Here is a 22,901-nt window from a genome sequence, read left to right as displayed (position 1 = left end):
TCAAATGTTCAGGTGTCTGGAACTGTCTTCTCCAGAGAGCGGTGGAGGGAGGGACATTGAGTATTTTTTAAGACAGCGTTTGAGACTAATTCACGAATGTCACCCACTGAGGTGTGTGTCTCTGCACTGATGGAAGGTGAGGGTGACAGCTGTGACTCCTCAATGGTGGCCTCTTTGGATCTCTCCTTTGAGGTGGCACTAGCAGCTGCTGCCACTGCCTCCCAGGCAGTAGTGATGGGTTACTGCTGGCCTTCCGGCACCCTCGGGGAAACAGCATGCCCCGTCTTTCATCGACAGCGTCAAAAAGCCTGGCCAGGTGGGCATTGGCAAAAACAAGCCTGCTTGTTTGTTGACTGGGAGTGAATGGTGAAGAAGCATTTAAAAGCAGCTCCCCTTGTTATTGGCGAGATGCTAAGGTGAATCAGATGGCGAGACAGCCAATAATGGTGAGAAGCTCCAGGGGGCTCATTTCTGCCAGTTGAGAAACCCCACCCATCGCGCCCGAAATGACATTTGGAAATGTTTCCGTTAAACCGTATCTGTTATTTCTCTGTGGATTCCATGGATCTTCCATTGAAAGTACAATGAACAACCAAGAGACAATTCCATAAAAATTAATAGCGAAGAAATAATAGTAATGAAATTTTCATTTTCATTTCATTTTCAGTTAGATTACAAATTGCTCCTGTTGTTACACTGTACAATTAGATACTTCGCTGTATGGATATATTCGAGATTCCAGGCACATCCAGAGACCTTGGGCGGGATTCACCATTTCCCGAAGCTGGATTCGTAATTGGCGATGATGCCGAAATTGGGGATGGGGCCTGTTTGACGCAGGTTTTGTATCCTCTGTTGCTTCTGAAATGGCATCATTGCATCGCGCGCCTCACGCCATTGGGACGGCATTAGCGCATCACCTGAAGGCCCTACCCCGATGCTCTGCCCTTGATGGGCCAAGTTCCCGACCGCACGGTTGACGTGTGGTCTCAGCAGTCAGGAACCCGGTGTATGGCTGCGGACTGTGTCCAGCACCGCCACAGTCTGGCGGGAGCCATGCTGTTGGCCAGGGGAGCTTCTGCGAGGGCTGGAGATCTGGTGAGGGGTGGCCATGGGGGCATGTCGGGTCCATGCATGGCCGGCGCCATGTTTTACGGCGTGACTGCTACAGGTTGTTGCCGTATGCATGCTCAGCCACGGCCCCGGCCATTCTCCAGCCTTTTAATCGTGGGAGCCGGGAGTTTTACTTGCCGTGACTGCCAGCCCCTCATCGGTCGTAGGATCGATGAGGGATCAGTGCCGATTTTCTTTGACGTAAAATGCCACAGATCCTCTACACTTTGTCTCAAAAAAGGTGAATCCAGCCCCAGAAACATGCAACATGCTAAATATCTATCACTCAATCCATCGTTTACCATATCATAACTGATTAAGTCATTTCTGAATATCAGAGATTGTGATGTCAAAATAATACAATTTGCATAACTATCTAAACAAATGGATCAACCTTGTGAAATTTTAGGAGAGGCAATTCAAAGGTATTCAAATTTGATGGTATGTAATTTCTTGGAGCTTCAGCAGATCCATATTAAAAGGAGCAATGAATAGAAAGCCATTGCTAATTCTCTTTAGACCATCACTTGTTTCAGGAAATATTCATGAAAAAAAGGTTTGGAAAAGACTGGCAATTCTCTACTATTTTATAAGAGAGGACATTTTGTCACCTCCCAATCTGATTTATGTTGTTGTGTTTTTAAATAAATGGGAGAGAATTGGTTTTATAAAGGTTGTACTATTTAAAAAACTGTCTCTTCAAATTTGACTTTGATATGATAATTATCCCTAAAGCACAGAGATTTCTTTTCACATTTTAAAATCTTTTATTCGCCACGTTTTCATCAAACGAACAACAAAAGAAAAACAAACTAAGTAACGATCCCAAAAAACAGCCCCATCAATATACAATTTGATACATCAACTCGTACATTCCAAAAAATAAATTAACAACAAAACAAAGAAAAATACCTTTCCAACTTCGGGCAGGTCCAAAACAAATGTAGATGGTTTGCGGGGCCCCCCTCACACCGCTCACAGACATCCTCCACCCCCTCAAATAGCCAGCTCATCCTCGCTTTCATGAGGTGCACCCTATACATGACCTTCAATTGTATCAGTCCCAATCTTGCACATAATGTTGAGGCGTTCACCCATCGTAGCACCTCACACCACAGACCTTCTTCCATTACCACCCCCAACTCTTCTTCCCACTTGGACTTAATCCTTTTCATGGGCACCCTGTCCTCCAGAATCTTCCCATAAATCGCCGACACCATTCGCTTCTCCAATCCCCCCGCCGACAGTACCTCCTTCAACAACAAGGGAGCCGGCGCTATCGGGAAGCTCGGACACTCCTTCCTTACAAAGTCTTAAAGCTGCAGGTACCTAAACCTTTCCCCTTGCGCCAGTCTGTACTTCTCCCCTAACTCTTCCAACCTCAAAAAACGACAGCCCAGGACAGGTCTTTTATTACCATGATACCCCTCTCATCCCATCTCCAAAACTTCCCATCCAAAATCCCTGGCTCAAACATATGCTTCCCCCTAATCTGCATCTCCCTTGACCCAGCCCCCAACTTAAAGTGTTGCCTCAAGTGCCTCCAAATCTTCAGTGCTGCCGCCACGAATGGACTCCCAGCGTACCTCAACCCCAATCCCCTACACCGCCCTTCCTCCATCCTTTAAAATAAAAAACATTTAGAATATCCAATTTGTTTTTTTCCAATTAAGGGGAAATTTAGCGTGGCCAATCCATCTACCCTGCGTATCTTTGGGTTGTGAGAGCGAAACCCATGCAAACACAGTGAGAATGTGAAAACTCCACACGGACAGTGACCGGGAGCTGGGATCGAACTTGGGACATCGGCGCCGTGAGGGAGCAGCACTAACCACCGTGCTGCCACTCTGCTCCATCCTAACCCATTGGGACTCCCCCACATGACCCAATCCCTCATCTTGTCCGCATTCGCCGCCCAATAGTAGTATAATAAATTTGGGAGGCCCTGCCCCCCGCCTGCCGCCCTCTTTGCAGGATCACCTTCCTTACCTTGGCTACCTCCCAACCTCCCTCCCGCAGATGAACGAGGTGACCACTTTGTCCACTTTGTTAAAAAATGACTTGGGTAAAAATACTGGCAGGCACTGAAACAAAACCAAAGCACATTCATTTTAATTGTCTGCACCTGGCCCACCAGTGACAGAGGGAGATTGTCTCACCTTGTCAAGTCGGCCTTCACCCTCCCCACCGAGCTAGTGAAATTGTACCTATGGAGCCTCCCCCAGTCCCGCGCCACCTGTACCCCCAGATACTTGAAGTGGGTTGACACCCTGTGAAATGGCAACCCCCCCACACATGCCCCCACTCCTGGCTGTGACACCATAAAATACTCACTCTTCTCTAAATTTAATTTATACCCTGAAAATTACCCAAATCTTTGGAGAAGTCCCATTATGTTCCCCACCGAAATACCCGGCTCTGAAATATGCAACAATAAATCGTCTGGGTACAAGGGCACGCGATGTTCCATACCTCCTCCCCTTGTACTATCCCCTGCCACAGTACGAACTCCTTAAAGCGATAGTCACTGGCTCTGTCGCTAATGCAAATAACAGGGGAGACATAGGACACCCCTCCGTGGCATCCCGGCGAAGAGCAAGGTACTCCAAGCTCATATTATTTGTGAAGACACTCGCCATCAGTTACCTATACAATAGCCGTACCCATTCCATAAATCTCATTGTCCCAGTTGGGGCCATATACACTCGCCAGTGCCACCAAACTCCCCTCCAATGCCCTTGTTACAATCATATATCCACCTCCCTGCTCCGCTACCAGCTTCTCCATCTGGGACCTCAACCTCTTGCCCACCAACACCGCTACCCCCCGATGCCTATTATCGAACCCCGAGTGGAACACCTGACTCACCCAGCCTATCCTGAACCTCACCTGGGTCTCCTGCAACACCACTACATCCGTCTTTAAGCTTTTTAGGTGCGCCAACACCCTCGATCTCTTCACCGGCCCCACCAGCCCCCTCATGTTCGTTGTTACTACTCTGACTGTGATCTCTTGCCACACCCCGCCTCTCCTATCAGCCATCATCATAACTCCGGGCCCTGCCCACTGGGCTTGGCCCACCCCTGCCCTTTGTTGCCATCAAACCCCTCCCTCACACCCTCCCAGAATCCCCCCATCCACTTTCTCTCAAAAACACCTCTCCCAGTATTGAGCTTATCCCCCCACCTTTCACACCTCCCAGGCCCACAAAACCTGTTTGAACAGGGTCCAATGACAGTAGCCCCTCCCTCTATCTCATTCCTGTTCACTAGCCAACTTGAGCTTGCTAGTGTGGAGGCCCCTGCCTCGGCCTCCCTCCTCCCAATCCCGTCCCCATACCCAGTCCCTGAAAAAATACCCATCAGATAAACAGGTGAACAAACCCAGTGAAAACACACAAACCCCAGAAAACTGCCATCGAGGAAAACCCCAACTCCCACCCTTCCCAAACAGGCAACTCCACACCCTTAAACCACTAATAAAAAATGGGAAACAAAACTATATACAATCTTCCACCATCCTATCCTCGGTCCAAGACCAGATCCCAGTCCCATTTCTCATTTCTGCCTCAGTGCTTCAGCCTTCACAAAAGCCTCCGCCACCTCCACCGTCTCGAAGTAAAAGTCCTTTCAGTTGTAGGTCACCCTTAATTTAGCCGGATACACCACGCTGAACCTCACACCACTTCTGTGCAGTGCTGCCTTCACTCGATCGAAGGCCGCTCACCTTCTCGCTAGCTCCACGGTTAAACGTACAGCAGCTCTTGCCCATTGCAGCTCCCACTTCTGTTTTTCCCAACTCAGGACGTTCTACTTCACATGGTTCCTGTGAAAACAAATTATTATTGCCCTTGGCGATTCATTCGTCTTTGGTTTAGGCCTCAATGACTGCTGAGCGCTATCCAGTTCATACTAGGAGGGATCTTCCCCCTCCCCCAGCAACTCCGCCAACATCTTGGCAAAGTACTCAGTCGGCCTCGGGCCCTCTGCCCCTTCGGGCAGACTCACAATTCTTAAGTTCTGCCGTCTACACCTATTTTCCAGGTCCTCCCCCTTCGCTCTCAGTACTTTATTGGCCTCCACCATCCTCCGCAGCTCATCACTCATTGAGGTAAACTGGTTGCTATGCTGCAAAAGCCTTCTCCACCCCCTTCAGCTTTTTTCCCTGCTCCCGCACCTCGGACGATGTCTTTGACACTGCCACCTTCACCGGGACAATCGGCCCTTCCACCAATATCTGCATTGCTGCCATCATTTCCTTCCTCACACCTCCATGTGTTTGGCAAACTGCTTCTCAAACTCCCCGGCCATCATCTCGGTCATCTTCTCAACAGTGAAGGGCACGCCCCCACCCAGCGATCCAACCTCCACCATCTTTTCTGCTGCCGGGCTGACCCGTTCGCTCAGCAGAAAACCTTCGCTTGCCTCCTTCTTTCTAACGGCTTTCTTCTGGTTTTTAGACATCCCCCTCCTTCGTAATGTCTTCCTGCACCTGCTCATATAAAAATTTCCCCTGGGACCGGGCATTAAATTCTGAAAAACTGAGCCTCGAGCAGGAGCTACCCAATGTGCGACATCCACATACATGCTGTCATTGGACGTCTCAGAGATTCCTTTTAATAACGTTAACTGATCTCGTACTCTGAAGAGTTGAATTTTCCCCTTCTGCTTCATCCAAAATTGGCAGGATGAAAATGAGAAAGAATTGGAGAAAACCTACTTTCTACTTGGAACTTCGGTTAGAATCTTCTGCACTCGGAGGAGGAGGGTAAGGAGGCGGGTGGGGTTGGGAATTTGAGCGGCTGGCATTGGGACCGATTCCCAATGCCTTCCCAGCTCCACTTGAAGTTCTGGGTGCGAAGATCCATGCTTGACCTTTTCACCCTGCCTCCATTTGAGTCCCTTAAGTGGCCAATTAAATCTACTTAAAGGCCCCATCCTGCCTCCGATGCAATCTTCCTAGCTCTAGAAGGGCTGCCAACCTGTAGCCCAAACAAGTGGTAAAACTGTGAGGGCTTCATGCCAGTTGGATGATGGGACTGGTGGCACTAATCTGAGCATGATTAAGGGCATGGACATGGGCAAAGAAGGGCCGCTGACAGTCAACCCCTGCCCTTGCTGCTGACACCCAGGGGCCATCTTTCCATGTGACTTTCACCCTGGGGTTATCCACACATACTCTGGTCTGCTCCACGATCCTGGGACACAGGAGATTGTTGTTCTGCCAGCAGCCACAGCCTCCTCCATGGTGCTGCTGAGTGCAAGAGCTTCCAGCCTCTGGCAAGTGGGAGGTTATCTTCCAGGGTCCTTAGTCTGGAGGAAGGCCCACTGCTGTCCATTTACCTATCTGTTGGGCAGTAGATAGAGACGGCTTCCCTCCTTCGAATCAGCGCAGGTGTTTTGCCACTTTTTCAAGCAGTAAGCGAGACACTCACTGAGAGCATAAGATTCAATGTTTTTTCCCCTGACTCTCCTGCAGTACCTGTTCCTACTTGTTACATATAAATGATCGTGGCTGTTTTGGGTTCCTCTCCGGTTTCACTCCTTACTGCTTACATCTCCAAAAACTGTGACAGCCAGAAGAAAGCTGGAGATACACCCTGAGGTAATAGGGATAAGTCCCCAAATTCAATTCAAGATGGGATTTAGTAGTAGCTTTGCTGTGTCCTAAAGAAAGAGTTGAACTCTTTGGAGCTCATCTAGAAGTTGCATCTAACTGAAAATCCATCTCTTCTGGTGCTGCAGCAATCTCCACCCCGAAGCATTTGCAGAATTTTCAACTACATATGACCCCAACATAAGAAAATTGGTTTTGCATTGAGGCCATATGTGTATGTATATATATATATATGCATTAGTAGGGCACCATGAGAAGATGAAAGTCCAGCTCTATAAAAATAATAATCGCTTATTGTCACAAGTAGGCTTCAATTAAGTTACTGTGAAAAGCCCCTAGTCGCCTCATTCCGGCGTCTGTTCGGGGAGGCTGTAATGGGAATTGAACCCGCGCTGCTGGTCTTGTTCTGCATTAAGAGCCAGCTGTCTTCGCCCACTGTGCTAAATATATGAAACCTATATACTGTCCTGTATATGTATTAATGTTAAAGAATCAGACTATAGAATATTTTAAAAGACTATTTTAACGTGCCACAATTTTCTGCTCTAGCCAAGCCCAGTTTTGTGATTCAGCCGCAGAACACTGAAGTTCGAGTCGGATCCAGTATCACGCTGGAATGTAGTGCCATTGGCCACCCCCAACCTCGGGTTACATGGACTAAAGGAAATGGAGAACTGCTCCCCGCCCACTCCAGGTACACCACCACTCCCTCAGGCGGCCTCTTTATTCGGAATGTTACTCTCCAGGACCATGGCCAGTTCATTTGTCATGCCAGTAATAATCAGGATTCCATCCAATCGTCAGCATCTATCATTGTACAAGGTGAGTCTGATTTTGTGGTTGTTTAATGACGATTCCGGGCTCAAAAATGAGGATTATAATTTGAGTGCTGATTGATCTTGACAGTAGAAAAAAGTCTACTTCCTTAGCTGCGTTTTCCAAAATTGGGCAACGGAGAACAGGGAAGTCTAGACCTAACATCCCTTTCCAGCTCAATCTGCTCTATAATCTGCTGAGACAGTGGGTAAGGCACCTAAATATTCACCTAACTATCCATGTAAAGGATGGCAGTGGGCTTAAAGACTCAGTTCATGTCCTTGGCAGTCATACCTGGGGCAGGGCTAAATGGCCCTCACTGCCTCTTTTGGCGATTCTGTCAGGAACCCACCCTGTGTGTGGAATGCACTTGAATCAGGAATACTCGTTGGTTCAATGTTCATGAAGTTCGAAACAATGGGTGGAATTTCCACTCTAATTCTCCTCTGGTCTAGGAAGTGCTACCTTGCCCACGATGGCAATAAAGGTTTTTTTGGGGGATTTCAGACTTGCTGTTTCATGTTTCAGTACAACCAATGTGGTTAGCTAATGCTTTTTTAAAGGTAATAATAAATGTTTAAAACAGAATGAATCCTACAATCTCTATCAACTAGTGAATTTATATGCTTGCAGAACAGCTCACATGATAATTGATACTTAATTGATGTCTGACAATAGAAGCATATTCATTGTTGTCTCAATTTAAGAATGCTTGGCATTGTGTGCAGACAGTTCAGATCCTTCCATGGGATTGATTTGATTATATGATTTAAGATTGTGCTCTTCTTCCTTTGGTGATAATTGGTTATTAGTTCTCCAATGTATTAAAGATAGAAAAACTATGACCTTTTAGGATTTGGACGTTCTGTGGCTCTGTCAATGTTAGGATGCGTTGGATTATTTTAGCAGCTGGTTTGCATATTATAACAAGTCGCTGTGTCATACCAAGGGTTTTGCATTTGGGGGGGGGGGGGGGGGGGGGGGGAGCGAGCAAGGCCTCGGGCTTCCTGTCCACCCTTTTCCTAATTATGGCCACTTTAGGTTGATGGTGGATGAACACTGGATGGTGTCGAGCTTCTTCAGTGTTGTTGGAATTGCACCCAGCGACATGTCCAGATGCCCACTGTACATCTTACAGTGCCGCGTGGCTATCTCTGCTCATCTATGCCTTAAATGTCTTAAATATTCCATAGAATCCCTACAGTGCAGAAGGAGGCTACTCAGTCCATCAAGTCTACACTGACCCTCCAAAACAGTATCCTACCTCGCCCCACTCCCCCACACTATCCCTGTAACCGTGCACATTGATCAATGCCTATTCAGGTGACTTGCACATAGAACATAGAACATAGAACGATACAGCACAGTACAGGCCCATCGGCCCACGATGTTGCACCGACATGGGAAGTCAAAAACTAAAGGCCATCTAACCTACACTATGCCATTATCATCCATATGCTTATCCAATAAACTTTTAAATGCCCTCAATGTTGGCGAGTGCACTACTGTTGCAGGTAGGGCATTCCACGGCCTCACCACTCTTTGCGTAAACAACCTACCTCTGACCTCTGTCCTATATCTATTACCCCTCAATTTAAGGCTATGTCCCCTCGTGCTAGCCACCTCCATCCGCGGGAGAAGGCTCTCACTGTCCACCCTATCTAACCCTCTGATCATTTTGTATGCCTCTATTAAGTCACCTCTTAACCTTCTTCTCTCTAACGAAAACAACCTCAAGTCCATCAGCCTTTCCTCATAAGATTTTCCCTCCATACCAGGCAACATCCTGGTAAATCTCCTCTGCACCCGTTCCAAAGCTTCCACGTCCTTCCTATAATGAGGCGACCAGAACTGTACGCAATACTCCAAATGCGGCCGTACCAGAGTTTTGTACAGCTGCAACATTACCTCATGGCTCCGGAACTCAATTCCTCTACCAAGAAAGGCCAACACACCATAGGCCTTCTTCACAACCCTATCAACCTGGGTGGCAACTTTCAGGGATCTATGTACATGGACACCGAGATCCCTCTGCTCATCCACACTACCAAGAATTTTACCATTAGCCAAATAGTCCGCATTCCTGTTATTCTTTCCAAAGTGAATCACCTCACACTTCTCTACATTAAACTCCATTTGCCACCTCTCAGCCCAGCTCTGCAGCTTATCTATGTCCCTCTGTAACCTGCAACATCCTTCCATACTGTCTACAACTCCACCGACTTTAGTGTCGTCTGCAAATTTACTCACCCAACCTTCTGTGCCCTCCTCTAGGTCATTTATAAAAATGACAAACAGCAATGGCCCCAGAACAGATCCTTGTGGTACGCCACTCGTAACTGAACTCCATTCTGAACATTTGCCATCAACCACTGTCTTCTTTCAACTAGCCAATTTCTGATCCACATCTCTAAATCACCCTCAATCCCCAGACTCCATATTTTCTGCAATAGCCGACCATGGGGAACCTTATCAAATGCTTTACTGAAATCCATATACACCACATCAACTGCTCTACCCTCGTCTACCTGTTCAGTCACCTTCTCAAAGAACTCGATAAGGTTTGTGAGGCATGACCAACCCTTCACAAAACCATGTTGACTATCCCTAATCATATTATTCCTATCTAGATGATTATAAATCGTATCTCTTATAATCCTCTCCACATCTTACACATTCAGCACCCAAGGCCATAATTGAACCCAGGTCCCTGATGCTGTGAGGCAGCCGGGTTAGCCACTGTGTCATCATGTGGCCCTATATTCTGCTTTTCTATTCTTACAACCAAAGTCAATTTCCCTACATTACACTCCATCTACCATCTTATTGCCCATTCACTTAAACTGCCCAAATCTCTTTGCACTTTATGTGTGTCCTCCTCACAGCTTACATTCCCACCTAACCTCATATGGTCAGTAAACTTAGATGTAGTACTCTTGATCTCTTTGTCTAAATTGTTAATATATATTGTAAAAAGCTAGGCTCCAGCAATGATCCTTGCAGCACTCCACGAGTCACAACCCGCCAATTTGAAAATGTCCCATTTATCCTAGCTTGCTGCTTCCTGCTAGTTAACCAATCCTCTATCCATGCGAATATATTACCCTGAACGCTATTGGTCTTTATCTTGTGTGTTAACCTTTTGAGTGGCACCATATCGAATGGCTATTGGGAATTCACGTATACTATATCTATTGGTTCACTTTATCTGCCCTACTATATTCTCAAAAATAGTCTAATATATTTGCAAAACAAAATTTCCCTCCCATAAAAACCTTGTTGACCTTGATCATACTATGATTTTCCATTTGTATTGTTAAGACTTCCTTGTTAATAGAATCCAGCACTTTCCAGAGGACTGGTGCCAGGATAACTGGTCTGCGTTTTCTCTTCCTCTTTTCTTGAATAACAATGCTACATTTGCTAACCTCCAATCTACTGAGCTGTTCCAGAATTCAAGGAATGCACTATCTCTGCAGCTAACTTTTAGAACTTTAAGATGTAGGTCTTCAGGTCCGAGGTTGAGCCGGATTTTAATTCCTTAAGTTTGCCAGTACCATTTTACTGCTGATATTAATTACCTAAGTTCCTGACTTTATAGTTTCTTGATTACCCTCTACTTCGAGTGTGTAACTGAAGTCTTTTGTCTCTGTCTCAAAGAGATGAGAATTTACTGCAGTTACTCCAATTTTATATACTTGTCAACATTCTTGCAATCTGTTTTTATATTCCTGGCGAGTTTATTCATATTCGATTTTTACCAGTATTCTAGTGGCCTTTTGGTGCTTTCCAAAACACTCTAATTTCTCATTCTTGTTACTGTTCTTTTGCCACATTACTGTACAAGCCTTTTCTTTCACTCCCTTAACTTACTTCATAAGCCTTGAAGGATCTTTCTTGTCGAGTTTGTTTTTCGATGGAATGTACGTTAGTGAAATGTCTTGAATACTTTCTCCAAATGTTTCCCACTATTTATTTATTGCTATCACTTAAATCTCTTTACTTTTTGCCCAAAGGTGTCCTCATACATGAAAAATGCATGTAAGAAGGCTTGAGATGTTGTCATGGAACTTAATTTTACTGAATTTCACTCATTTCAATGTTACTCAATCCATATTTAAAATGCCTGTCTGGAGTCTACATCACGTTGAGGGAGAAACCTGTAAAGCAAATTATTAATTAACTCTTCTGATACATTTACAAAATAATTGAGACTGACTGGGGCCAATCTGCCATCATCTGTTACTCCAGATAGGAACACATATTATTCCTGTCAGTTCAATTGGATAAGAGTGAGGATTAAAGTGGTAAACAAACAGTTCAAGCAGAACGGCTAGCACCTTTGGTGAGGGAAAAGTATGGTTAATATTTCTGGTCCCTCCACAGGGATTTGTATTGCAAAATGATGGCGACTTTAAAATAAACTCTTCGCACTGTAAATCAGCCTGCAAATCAAATTCTAATGGCCTCTAGCCCTCGTGAGTGTGTTCCTCTCTCCATTTTACAGCCAGGGCAAACAAGCATTACAGTGATAGAAGCACACATGGTGCATTAGCCATTGGATTTAGGAGGAATGAAATGACACGGGGGGTGGGTGGGGAGAAGTATGTCCACCATAAATTTCAGACCAGGAACATGGGAAACATAAACAAAGGTCCAAAGTACTGATATCCGTGTAAAGAGAAAACCCGTGGCAGTTATGAGTAATGCAATCGGTAATGGCAGGTAAAATCAAACTAAATGAACAATATAACCTGGAAACCATCAAAATGTACTGCATAGAATTAAATAAATGTTCAGCAAAGTTGTTAGTTCGCTGTAACTTCCCTTTCAGCTCTACTGCGTGCCCACTGTTCTGAGTGATTAAATACAAAACAGAAGGGTTAGGGCGGGAGGGGGAGGCTGAGATGTTTGCAATTGACATTACAAGTGATCACACTTTTAAGTTTATTATTGCATTTCTTGTCTTTATGAGTGCCAGATGTGCAAAATAGTTTTAGTTACACAACTAAACAAACAAAGAGCAAAACACGGGAATGCAGAACAAATCTGTCAGCTCACATGGAGCACAGAGAATTACAAGGGACGTCAATTCATAAAGGACTTGGTATTGTATTCCGCAAAATAACTGAGCTAGTTGGCAAACTATACACTGAAGTCATTTCTTTCTGTGGTTTACAGTTGAGTGCCAAAACTAGCTTATAATACTTGGCCTTAATCTGAGTAACAAAGCAGCCAATAACCCAAGTGACAATGCTTGGTGCCAAATGAACATTCCACCACCCTACATGGGACATACAAAACCCAAAGCGAATAATCTTTGTTTTACTTTGATCCCAGCTGATCTCCAGGACATTGTGCAGTAGGGAAATGTTATTCTGGCATCTGGAGTAAATTTACAAGTTTAGTACCTAACATTACCTGTTACTTTACTTACCAGTGTTCAGGTACTTCCTTTAGGGAGTGTGAGCCATGTGTAACAACAATAACATGCATTATTATAATAGCTTTGCAGTAGTGGGAATTAAGGTGTTGAGAGAGGTGATGAAGAGTTAGAACCTTGTGTCATCAATGATTAGGTTGACTCTGTATCCATGGATGATATCTCCAAGTGTCAATATATAGATGAGTAAATGGAAAGAACCAAGTTGACGATATCAGGGATAAAAAGAAGGCAATCTTGAAGTGCAATGTCTATAACTGGACGTTGAAGTATGGAACTAAGTGTCTAAACCAAATGACATCTGAGCCTTAATTGAACTTGTTGACAGTTACAGAGAATTGAGGAGCACAAAAATGATGAATAATAATCTTTATTGTCACAAGTAGGCTTACATTAATACTGCAATGAAGTTCTGGGACAGGCCCCTAGTCGCCACATTCCGGCATCTGTTTGTTTTTAAGAGAATTCAGAATGTCTAAATTACCTAATAGCACATCCTTCGGGACTTGTGGGACGAAACTGGAGCACCCGGAGACACCGCACAGTGACCCAGGCCGGGAATCGAACCTGGGACCCTGGCACTGTGAAGTCATAGTGCTAACCACTATGTTACCATGCTGTTCGAATCCCTTCAATCAGGCTTTTGCTTTTCTCGTAACACAGAAACATCCCTGAAGCAATGTTAAACATTCACTATTATTATAATCATGCTCGAGGGTCCACCATGTCACCCACTGAATCATGTACACCCATAATGGGGGCAACTCCAGCTGCTGGCTGTCCATCCACTGAACACCCCCGTGACAGAGCACTGTCTGCTCACCGGGTGAAGCATACGGAGTGTAATACTGCACACCGGGTGAAGCATACGGAGTGTAGTACTGTTCAGTAGAGAGGATGTGTGGAGAGATCAGTTGAATCCAGTCCACCCCATTAATGTAAATCTGAGTCCTCTCGTTATTGATCTCTTGTGAGGGAACTCTTTCTCACTGCTTACCCTGTCCATACCCCTCAGGATCTCGAACATCTCAATCAGGATTCTCTCAGTCATCTTCATTCAGGGCAGCACGGTAGCATGGTTAGCGTAAATGCTTCACAGCTCCAGGGTCCCAGGTTCGGTTCCCGGCTGGGTCACTGTCTGTGCGGAGTCTGCACGTCCTCCCCGTGTGTGCGTGGGTTTCCTCCGGGTGCTCCGGCTTCTTCCCACAGTCCAAAGGTGTGCGGGTTAGGTTGATTGGCCATGCTAAATTGCCCGTAGTGTCCTAAAAAGTAAGGTGTGGGGGGGGTTGTTGGGTTACGGGTATAGGGTGGATACGTGGGTTGAGTAGGGTGATCATTGCTCGGCACAACATCGAGGGCCAAAGGGCCTGTTCTGTGCTGTACTGTTCTATGTTCTATGTCTGTGGTGATATGGTGAAGGTCACTTTAACCCTGCTGATTGGGGGGAAGCACGGTGGCCTAGTGGTTAGCACAACCGCCTCACGGCGCTGAGGTCCCAGGTTCGATCCTGGCTCTGGGTCACTGTCCGTGTGGAGTTTGCACATTCTCCCCGTGTCTGCGTGGGTTTCGCCCCCACAACCTCTGCACGTTCCTCCAGCCACACGAGGAACCCCTCGACCTCATACCTCTGCTGGGAGCATTAGGGAGATATTGCTTAGCTGCCCTCCGCACATCTACACACTTACCCTTTGCCACAAGAGGATCCTCAAGCCCTGCTTTTTATTGTTTGATTTTTGTCAGCTTCCTTTATGGTGCTGGTGCTCCTGGAGTTCAGGCACAATTTTCAAGCATCAAAGGTTAAAGCGCACCTGTGCCTTTGAGGAGGCACTTGAGAGTTGAAGTGCTCTCACAATGAACAAGGCTAATTCGAAATAGAGAAAATGCTTGCTGAGAATTTCCAGCATTTTCTCTTTTGGTTTCAGATTCCAGCATCTGCAGTAATTTGCTCATATTTTAACAAGGTTAATGCCTTGTTTGAAATAGTCTTCAGCTGTGAAACTGGAGGCTGCTCATAGTCAAAAGGAGTGAAATTGAGTTACAACATAGAAGCCGCAACATGGCTCTGTCTGAGGAGAGTCTGTTAGGACAGACAGGCTGCTGCTGTGATTGCCCTTGTTATGGGTCTCCACAACATTTAAAGGTACCTTGAAGGCCTCACAGACACAAAGCCACTCCCCCTCTGGCTCAGGGGGGACCCAAGACCCATGAACAACCCCAACTGCCTTGAAGGACCCCCTACTTCCCCCACCCCCTCCCCAAGCACAGCGGCAGCAGATCCGGTTCCCTTGTGCTGCATGCTGGAAAATGGAAAGAGATCTAACCTCCTCACTTTCCCTCAGTAGCTATTGCGCCGGCTTCACGTTTTTGAAAAGTATTTTTTTTTTGGAGTGCCCAATTAATTTTTTCCAATTAAGTGTGGCCAATCTACCTACCCTGCACAGCTTTTTTTTTTTGGGTTGTGGGGGCAAACCCCATGCAAACACGGGGAGAATGTGCAAATTCCACATGGACAGTGACCCAGAGCCGGGTTAACCCACTGCGCCAGCGTGCTGCCCGAAAAGGAGTATTAAACGATGTCAAGTTGACTTCCTGCTGGTGAGAAGAGTAATTCCCAGGAGGTCGCTGCATTCATTGTCGATCTTGTTAACGAGAGTGAAATTAATGCAAATTAGGTTAATGACATTGTCGCCATCTTTGGGCGAGATCCGGAACTCACCATCGAGAGGGGACCTGGTGAATCGGAAAATGGTTCACGCCCAACGCAAATTTTGCTTTTGCCCTCTCCCGCTATTCATTTTGTGAGCCCAGATCCAAGCTGGGTGCAATGTGGTCACTGAATCTACCAAGACCTATACCAGCATCTTTCTCCTTGTGCCCCTTTCAACTAGCTCATTTCAATCTGTCTGTCTTTTGCCCTTACATTCTTGCTCTATGTTTATTCCTGCTTAAAGGTGGCTCTCTTCCTCTCCATTCCACTACCCCGTCTCCCGAATTTGTCCCCAACTTCAGGCTACTAAGCTTCTGAAATGTGAAATATTGAGAACTTGTCTAACAGGGATAAATTCATACTTATGAGGATATTGTTGGTTATGTCAAAAAAGAACCGTATCCCTTTGGGGAGCTGCATGATAGCTTCTGGGAATTACCATTGTCAATTTATGTCTAAATAGTAAATTACATTTCTCTGTTTCCGATTTTTGCATTGCCAATTCATTTTAAATGTAATAATATCGTTGTTAAAGCAGTGGACCAAGGACAGTCATATAAAGGAACTGAGTTTTTACATTAATATAGCAATCAGGAACTGCTATTCTATAGTCTTTCTTGCATCAAAGATTGATAAAATTACTGTATTCTGCATTGGAACTAATGGCTACAGATACATGTTTTACATATTTATGTTTTATTTTAATTGGCTGTAGAAGATGGCAGTGCTATGATAAGGATAAAACAACTGCCTTAAATGTGGCGGGTGAGATTTGAAGAAACAGGGACAATGTTTATTATAATTGTATTTAATAGTATCTTTTGTTACCAGAGTAAAAATAAGTTCTGTTATGGTGCATTTAAATGTTGATTGAACCTAGCTTTGTATTGAACCCTATTTTTATGTTTTCTTAGCTGCAGATGTCATATCTGATTATAGTGAATGCTCTTGCACCACACTGCACATTCAATTCCAATCCCCACTGCAAAGCTTTCCGTTGATTAGATTTGATGTTTTTAAAGCTGATGATATGTGCAGTGAAACTGAAACAGACACTGGTCTCTTTGCGGCATCACCCAGTATGACTCTCTAACAGTGTTAAGAGGTCTTTACATCTGGAAACAGCTGTATTCTTCCCTTTGGAGTTCTTTGGCCTCAGCATTTGTAATCTGCACTGCTGCTGTTACGTTAAGTCAACCACACTTAGGTTAAGCTGCCCATGGTACGTCGCCCATTGAGGTTGACAAAATTGTTTAAACTATTGGGTAATGCCACTATTAAATTTACCTCAATTGTACACCAAACTCAGATTAATAAGAACCATAAATCATATAAAAATATGGGGAGTACCAAGAGAAAGAACGTAATGGAGACATTTAAATCAAAAGTGAGACATGGAAAAATTAAGACAAATGCAGAAAACTAGCAGAATCATAGAATTGTTATGGTGCAAAGAGAGACCATTTAACCCATCAAGTCCACACCAGTTCTCTGCAATAATAAAATAAATAGGCTGGGATTCTCCTGGCCCGCGGCGGTTCGGAGATCGGTGTTGACGCAGCAAATTCCCGCCACGCCGCTCCGGCGCCGGGATGCGATTCTACGGCGATCGGAGAATCGGTGGCAGTCGTGTGTGCGCGGTTGACACGGCGTCGGTCAGGGGCCATTGAAAAAGGCCCCCGCAGCGATTCTCTGCAGTCGACCAGCCGTGTTCCGCTGGCGGGGTTCACAGGGGCTGGTTTAGCACACTGGGCTAAATCGCTGGCTTTTAAAGCAGACCAAGGCAGGCCAGCAGCACGGTTCCATTCCCGTACCAGCCTCCAAGAACAGGCGCCAGATTGTGGCGACTAGGGGCTTTTCACAGTAACTTCATGGAAACCTACTCGTGACAATAAGCGATTTTCATTTTCATATGGTACCACCCAGTGGGAGCTCGGACCCATGGGCACAATGGCCGTCCTGGTGGGGGGGCAGGGTGGTCAGACTCCGTGGTGGGCTTCCACGACGGCCAGGCCCGTGATCGGGGGTGACCGATCGGCGGGTGTGCGTGATCTGGGAGGGGGGAAACTACCTCCTACCACGCTGTGCGGGCCGCGCTCTGTCGCTACACCATGTTGCACGGTGCCGGTGCGGGCTTGCGCCGGCCAGTGTAGCGCTGCGTAGTTGGCGCTACAGCAGCGTGGAACACTCCGAAGCCGTGCTAGCCTCCTGTGGGTCACTGAATCGCTGGGCCAAGAAGCTTGAAACACTCCGGTGTTTACGCCGGCGTCAACACAGAGCCGGGATTTTGGAGAATCCCGGCCATAATCTTTATTGTCACGAGTAGGCTTCCATTAACTCTGCAATGAAGTTACTGTGAAAAGTAATTTAGCTAGTTCCATTCCTCCGTCCTTTCCCTGTAAATGTGCTAATGTCCTTATTAAAGAGGACCTCTTTAGGTCCTTATTGACAGCCACAACTGAACCTGTTAACCCTACCTTCTCAGGCAGCGCATTCCAGATCTTAATCGCTCACTGCGCCAAAACGTTTTTTCTCATGTGATCTTTGATTCTTTTGGCAATCACCTTTTGGCCATTCCCTCTTCTTCCTGACTCCTTCTTCTGTCTGGACATCTCATCATGTGAAACATCTCCATCAAAAGTCTCTTCAGCCTCCCCACTCCCCCATCCCCCCTGATTATCCAAACTATCGTCGTAAATAAAGTCCTTTATCCTTGAGGCCATTCTTGTTAATCTTTCACACCCTCTCTCAACCCTTCACATTTTTTCTAAATGTTAGGTGTTCAGAATTGTATTTATTTACTTTAATGGGATGTGAGTGATGCTGGCAAGACCAGTATTTGTTGCTCAAACTTTATTACCCTTGAAAAAGTGGTGGTGATCTGCCTTCTTGAACTGTTGTCCTTTTGTCACATGTAGGATTACATTAACACTGCAATGAAGTGACTGTGAAATTCCCTAGATGCCCTACTCCGGCACCTGTTCGGGTACATTGAGGGAGAATTCAGAATGTCCAATTCACCTAACAAGCACGTCTTCTGGGATTTTTACCCTGTGACAGTCAAAAATGATGGTATAGTTCCAAATCAGGCTCTTGTATGACTTAGAGATGAATCTGCAGGTGGTAGTGTTCCCATGCGCCTGCTACCCTTGTCCTTCTGAGATGTAGGAGTTGTAGGTTTGGAAGGTACTGTTTACAGAGCCTTGGTGTGTGTCATGGGAGTGTCCCTTTAAGAATTGTTTTTGTCTTATCACATGGCTACAGTGATATCATTGTGTGGGTGGAGCTGGGCTGTGGCTCTGAGTTTTACTTTTGTTTTGGTTTGGTGCTGTTGTGGTGGCTCTGAGGGTTTTGCTTTTGTTTTCACATTTGGCTGCTGTATTCAGACAGACAAGGGTCCTGGAGTGTCTCGTGTTTTCTGAAAGGAATTCAAACCTGCTGTTTTGAAAAGGAAACCAGAGTGTCAATACCAATGACTGTGCTGTGTGCTGGGCCACACCTTTGAAAAGGGTTTTCTGGTTTATGGGATCTTGTTATTGAATTGGAACAGCTTAAGGGGGAATTTATTAAGGGTTATACATAGAGCACTCTAGTTGTGTGGGGCATTTATGCTGGTAGTTGATTAAAATGCTTACTGTGTGTGCTTTTAAACATATTAACTACATTTGTAGAATAAACTTTGTTTCTGATTAAAAGTGCTTAAGGCCTCTGTTCAATAACACCTGAAAGGCAGACCATTGTGCTCATTGCAACCAAAATTAATAAATAGTTGTTGGTCAGATGAACTCCATGATATACTTTGGAGTTTTCTAAGACCTGGCCCACAACATGAGTTACTTCATTGCACTTTGTAGATGGTACACACTGCTGCCAGAATACCCAGATATTCTGACCTGCTTTTGTAGTCATGGAGCCAGAACTTCCCAGCCAGTCATGAGGTGACATCTTCTGGTCCTGCTGACAGCGCAACCCTGCCGTGGGGAAACCCGCAGCAAGGGTTGCATTCAACGGGAAAATGTGTTGAAAATGATGAGACCAGAAGATCCCGTCTCCGCTGCTTCAAAACACACAGTAAGTTGCATGAAGAATCCTGCCCACAGAATTTATATGGCTGGTCCAGTTCAGTTACCAGTCAATGATAAACAATGAGGGATTCAGTAATGGTGTGTCAAGGCAAAATGGTTAGTTTCTTTCTTGTTAGAGATGGCAGTTACTTGGCATTTATGTGGCAGTAGGGCAGCACAGTAGCACAGTAGGGCAGCACGGTAGCACAGTGGTTAGCACAGTTGCTTCACAGCTTCAGGGTCCATGGTTTGATTCCCAACTTGGGTCACTGTCTGTGTGGCGTCTGCACGTTCTCCCGTGTCTGCGTGGGTTTCCTCCAGGTTCTCTGTTTCCACCCACAGTCCAAAGATATGCAGGTTGGTGGACTGGCTATGCTAAATTGCCCTTAGTGTCCAATAATGGTTAGGTGGTGTTATGGGGATAGGGTGGGGGTGTGGGAATAGAGTGGAGTTATGGGCTTAGGTAGGGTGCTCTTTGCAAGGGCCGGTGCATACTCAATGGGCTGAATGTCCTCCTTCTGCACTGCAAATTCTATGATCTATGATTGTTACATTCCACTTATTCAGTCCAAGGTTGAATGTTGTCCAGGTCTTCCAGCATATGGACATCTTCAGTATTTGTGATTGTGCTGAATATTGTGCAATCATCAGTGAACATCCCCACGTTTGAACCTATGAGGGGAGAAAGATCATTGATGAAGAAACTGAAGATGGTTGGGCTTAGGCCACTACCCTGAGGAACTCCTGCAGTGATGTCCTGGAACTGAGATCATTGGCCTCCAACAATGATAACCACCTTCCTTTCCGTCAGGTATGACTTCAGCCAGTGGAGCATTTTCTCCATTATTCGCATTTAAGTTAATTTTACCAGGGTCCTTGATGCTTGTTAAAATTAACTTAAATGGGAATAATGGGGAAAATGCTCTCCACATACACAAATGAGACGAACACTGAGGGGAGGAGATGGATGAAAATAATAAGTAAAAGAAAGAAAGAGTCTTTATTTCAGATGGTTGTCTTTAAGCAGACCTTCATCAAAGCAAGCTTTCAGTTCCAGACTCTGTTTTCAGCCTGTAATGGTTTCACTGTAGATTCATTCATGCAGTGTCTCCATAGGTTCAGAAATACATAAACTCACAACCTTTCTGGAGAGAGAGAGCAGGTCCTTGTCCCTGTGTGTCTCAACTCTGCTTTCCTTGGGTCTCTGGAAATCATCCTACTCAAGCAGAATCCAATCACCACTTGTTAACGGGAAGAATACGGCCTTTAGGCCAAAATCATTGGTCACCAAACAGCCAACTTTACTGAGTCCCACTCCATCTCTCGGGTTCCACAAAGTCTGGGTCTTGCTGTCCAAAGATAGCAGCATCATATACTATGTGCAACTTCTTGAATTCGTCATTCACTCCACTGATTGACTTATTATCCATTAAGCATCCATGGTTCAAAAATGATAACAGCAAAAACAAAGGGGAAATAAGGGAATCAACGGGAAGAACCATTATAGACACACTCAGTCAAATCATAGAATTATAGAATTTACGGTGCAGAAGGAGGCCATTTGGCCCATCGAGTCTGCACTGGCCCTTGGAAAGAGCACTATCCAAGCCCACACCTCCACCCTATCCCCGTAAGCCCAACTAACTTTTTTTTACACTAAGGGCAATTTGGAACAGCCAATCCACCTAACCTGCACATCTTTGGACTGTGGGAGGAAAGCGGAGCACCCGGAGGAAACCCCCGCACACACGGGAAGAATGTGCAGACTCCGCACAGACAGTGCCCCAAGCCAAATGCTGCCTTGATGTCAAGGGTAGCCACTCTTCCTCCCCTCTCGAGTTCAGATTTTCTTCCATGCTTGGACCAAGGCTCTAATGAGTTCAGTAGTCAAGTGGCTCGGGGTGGAACACAAACTGAGCATCAGTGAGCAGGTTAATGCTGAGTTAGTGTTTCTTGTTAGCATTGTTGGCAATGCCTTCCATCATTTTGCTGATCGAGAGTCGACTGATAGGGCAGCAATTGGCCAGGTTGGATTTGTCCTGCTTTTGTGGGCAGGAAAATTTCCCACATTGCCAGGTAGATGCCCATGCTGTAGTTGTACTGGAACTGCTTGGTGAGGGATGCAGATATTTCTGAAGCACAAGTCCACAGTATTACTGGCAGAATATTGTTAGGACCTGTAACCTTTGCAGTTTCCATTTTTCTGTGTCACATGGCGTGATTTGCATTTGCTGAAAACTGGCATTTATGATGCTGGCGACCTGAGGAGGAAGCTGAGATAGATCATCCACTTGGCACTTCTGGTTTGTCATGGGTGTGTCCCTTTAAGAAATGTTTTTGTCTTATCAAATGGCTGCAGTGATGTCATTGTGTGGGTGGAGCTGGGCTGTGGCTCTGAGTTTTACTTTTGCTTTGACTTTGAACTGGTTTGTACTGCACAGGTTGAAAAGAAGGGTTTCCCTAGCCTCATTTTAAAAGCTGTTTCCAGACTGCTTGATAACTTACAAGGAGATAATTGCTTTCCAGAAGGAATTCATACCTGCTGTTTTGCAAAGGGAAAAAGAGTATTAATAACAAGTCTTAAAGACAGTAAGAGTGCCATGTGCTCGGCCACATCCTTGAAAAGGGTTTTTTGGTTTATGGGATCCTGTTATTGAATTGAAACAATGTTAAGAGTTATACATAGATTACTGTAGCTGTGTGGGGTTTTTATGATTGTAGTTGATAAAAATGCTTACTCTGTGTTTATAAAAATGTTAACTAAATTCGGAGAATAAAGTTTGTTTTTATATTCAAAGTGCTTAAGACCTCGGTTGAATAATATCTGAAAGGCAGGCTCTTCTGCTGATCGTAACCAAAATCAATACACAGTTGTAGGTCAGATGAACTCCAAGATATACTTTGGAGTTTTCTAAACTCTGGCCTATAACAGGTTGAAGATGGTTACAAATGATTCAGCTTTGTCTTTTGGACGAATGCACTGGGCTGTCCCATCATTGAGGTCGGGGTATTTGTGGATCCTTCTCCTCTGCCTAGTTGTTTAATTGCCCAGCACTATTTTTTACTGGATGGAGCAGGACTGCAGAGCTTAGATCTGATGCTTTGGATGTAGAATTGCTTAGCTCTGTCTACCACATGCTGC

At 45.3% G+C, this 22,901-nt stretch overlaps 1 protein-coding gene across 2 annotated transcripts in view; it reads left to right on the top strand.

Annotated features, from left to right (window-relative positions):
* Positions 1 to 22,901, top strand: part of LOC119972507 (peroxidasin homolog) — a 674,574-nt gene that overhangs the window by 401,687 nt on the left and 249,986 nt on the right. For both annotated transcript variants that reach the window (XM_038809326.1, XM_038809327.1), the window contains one exon: positions 7,279 to 7,551. In XM_038809326.1, coding sequence (XP_038665254.1) covers positions 7,279 to 7,551 — 273 coding nt within the window. The remainder of the gene's footprint in view (positions 1 to 7,278; positions 7,552 to 22,901) is intronic.

This window comes from Scyliorhinus canicula, chromosome 10 (genome assembly GCF_902713615.1).
Source record: "Scyliorhinus canicula chromosome 10, sScyCan1.1, whole genome shotgun sequence".
Classification (NCBI taxonomy): domain Eukaryota; kingdom Metazoa; phylum Chordata; class Chondrichthyes; order Carcharhiniformes; family Scyliorhinidae; genus Scyliorhinus; species Scyliorhinus canicula.
The sequence above is the reverse complement of the archived record's forward strand: the minus strand, read 5'-3'. Positions and strand labels throughout refer to the sequence as shown.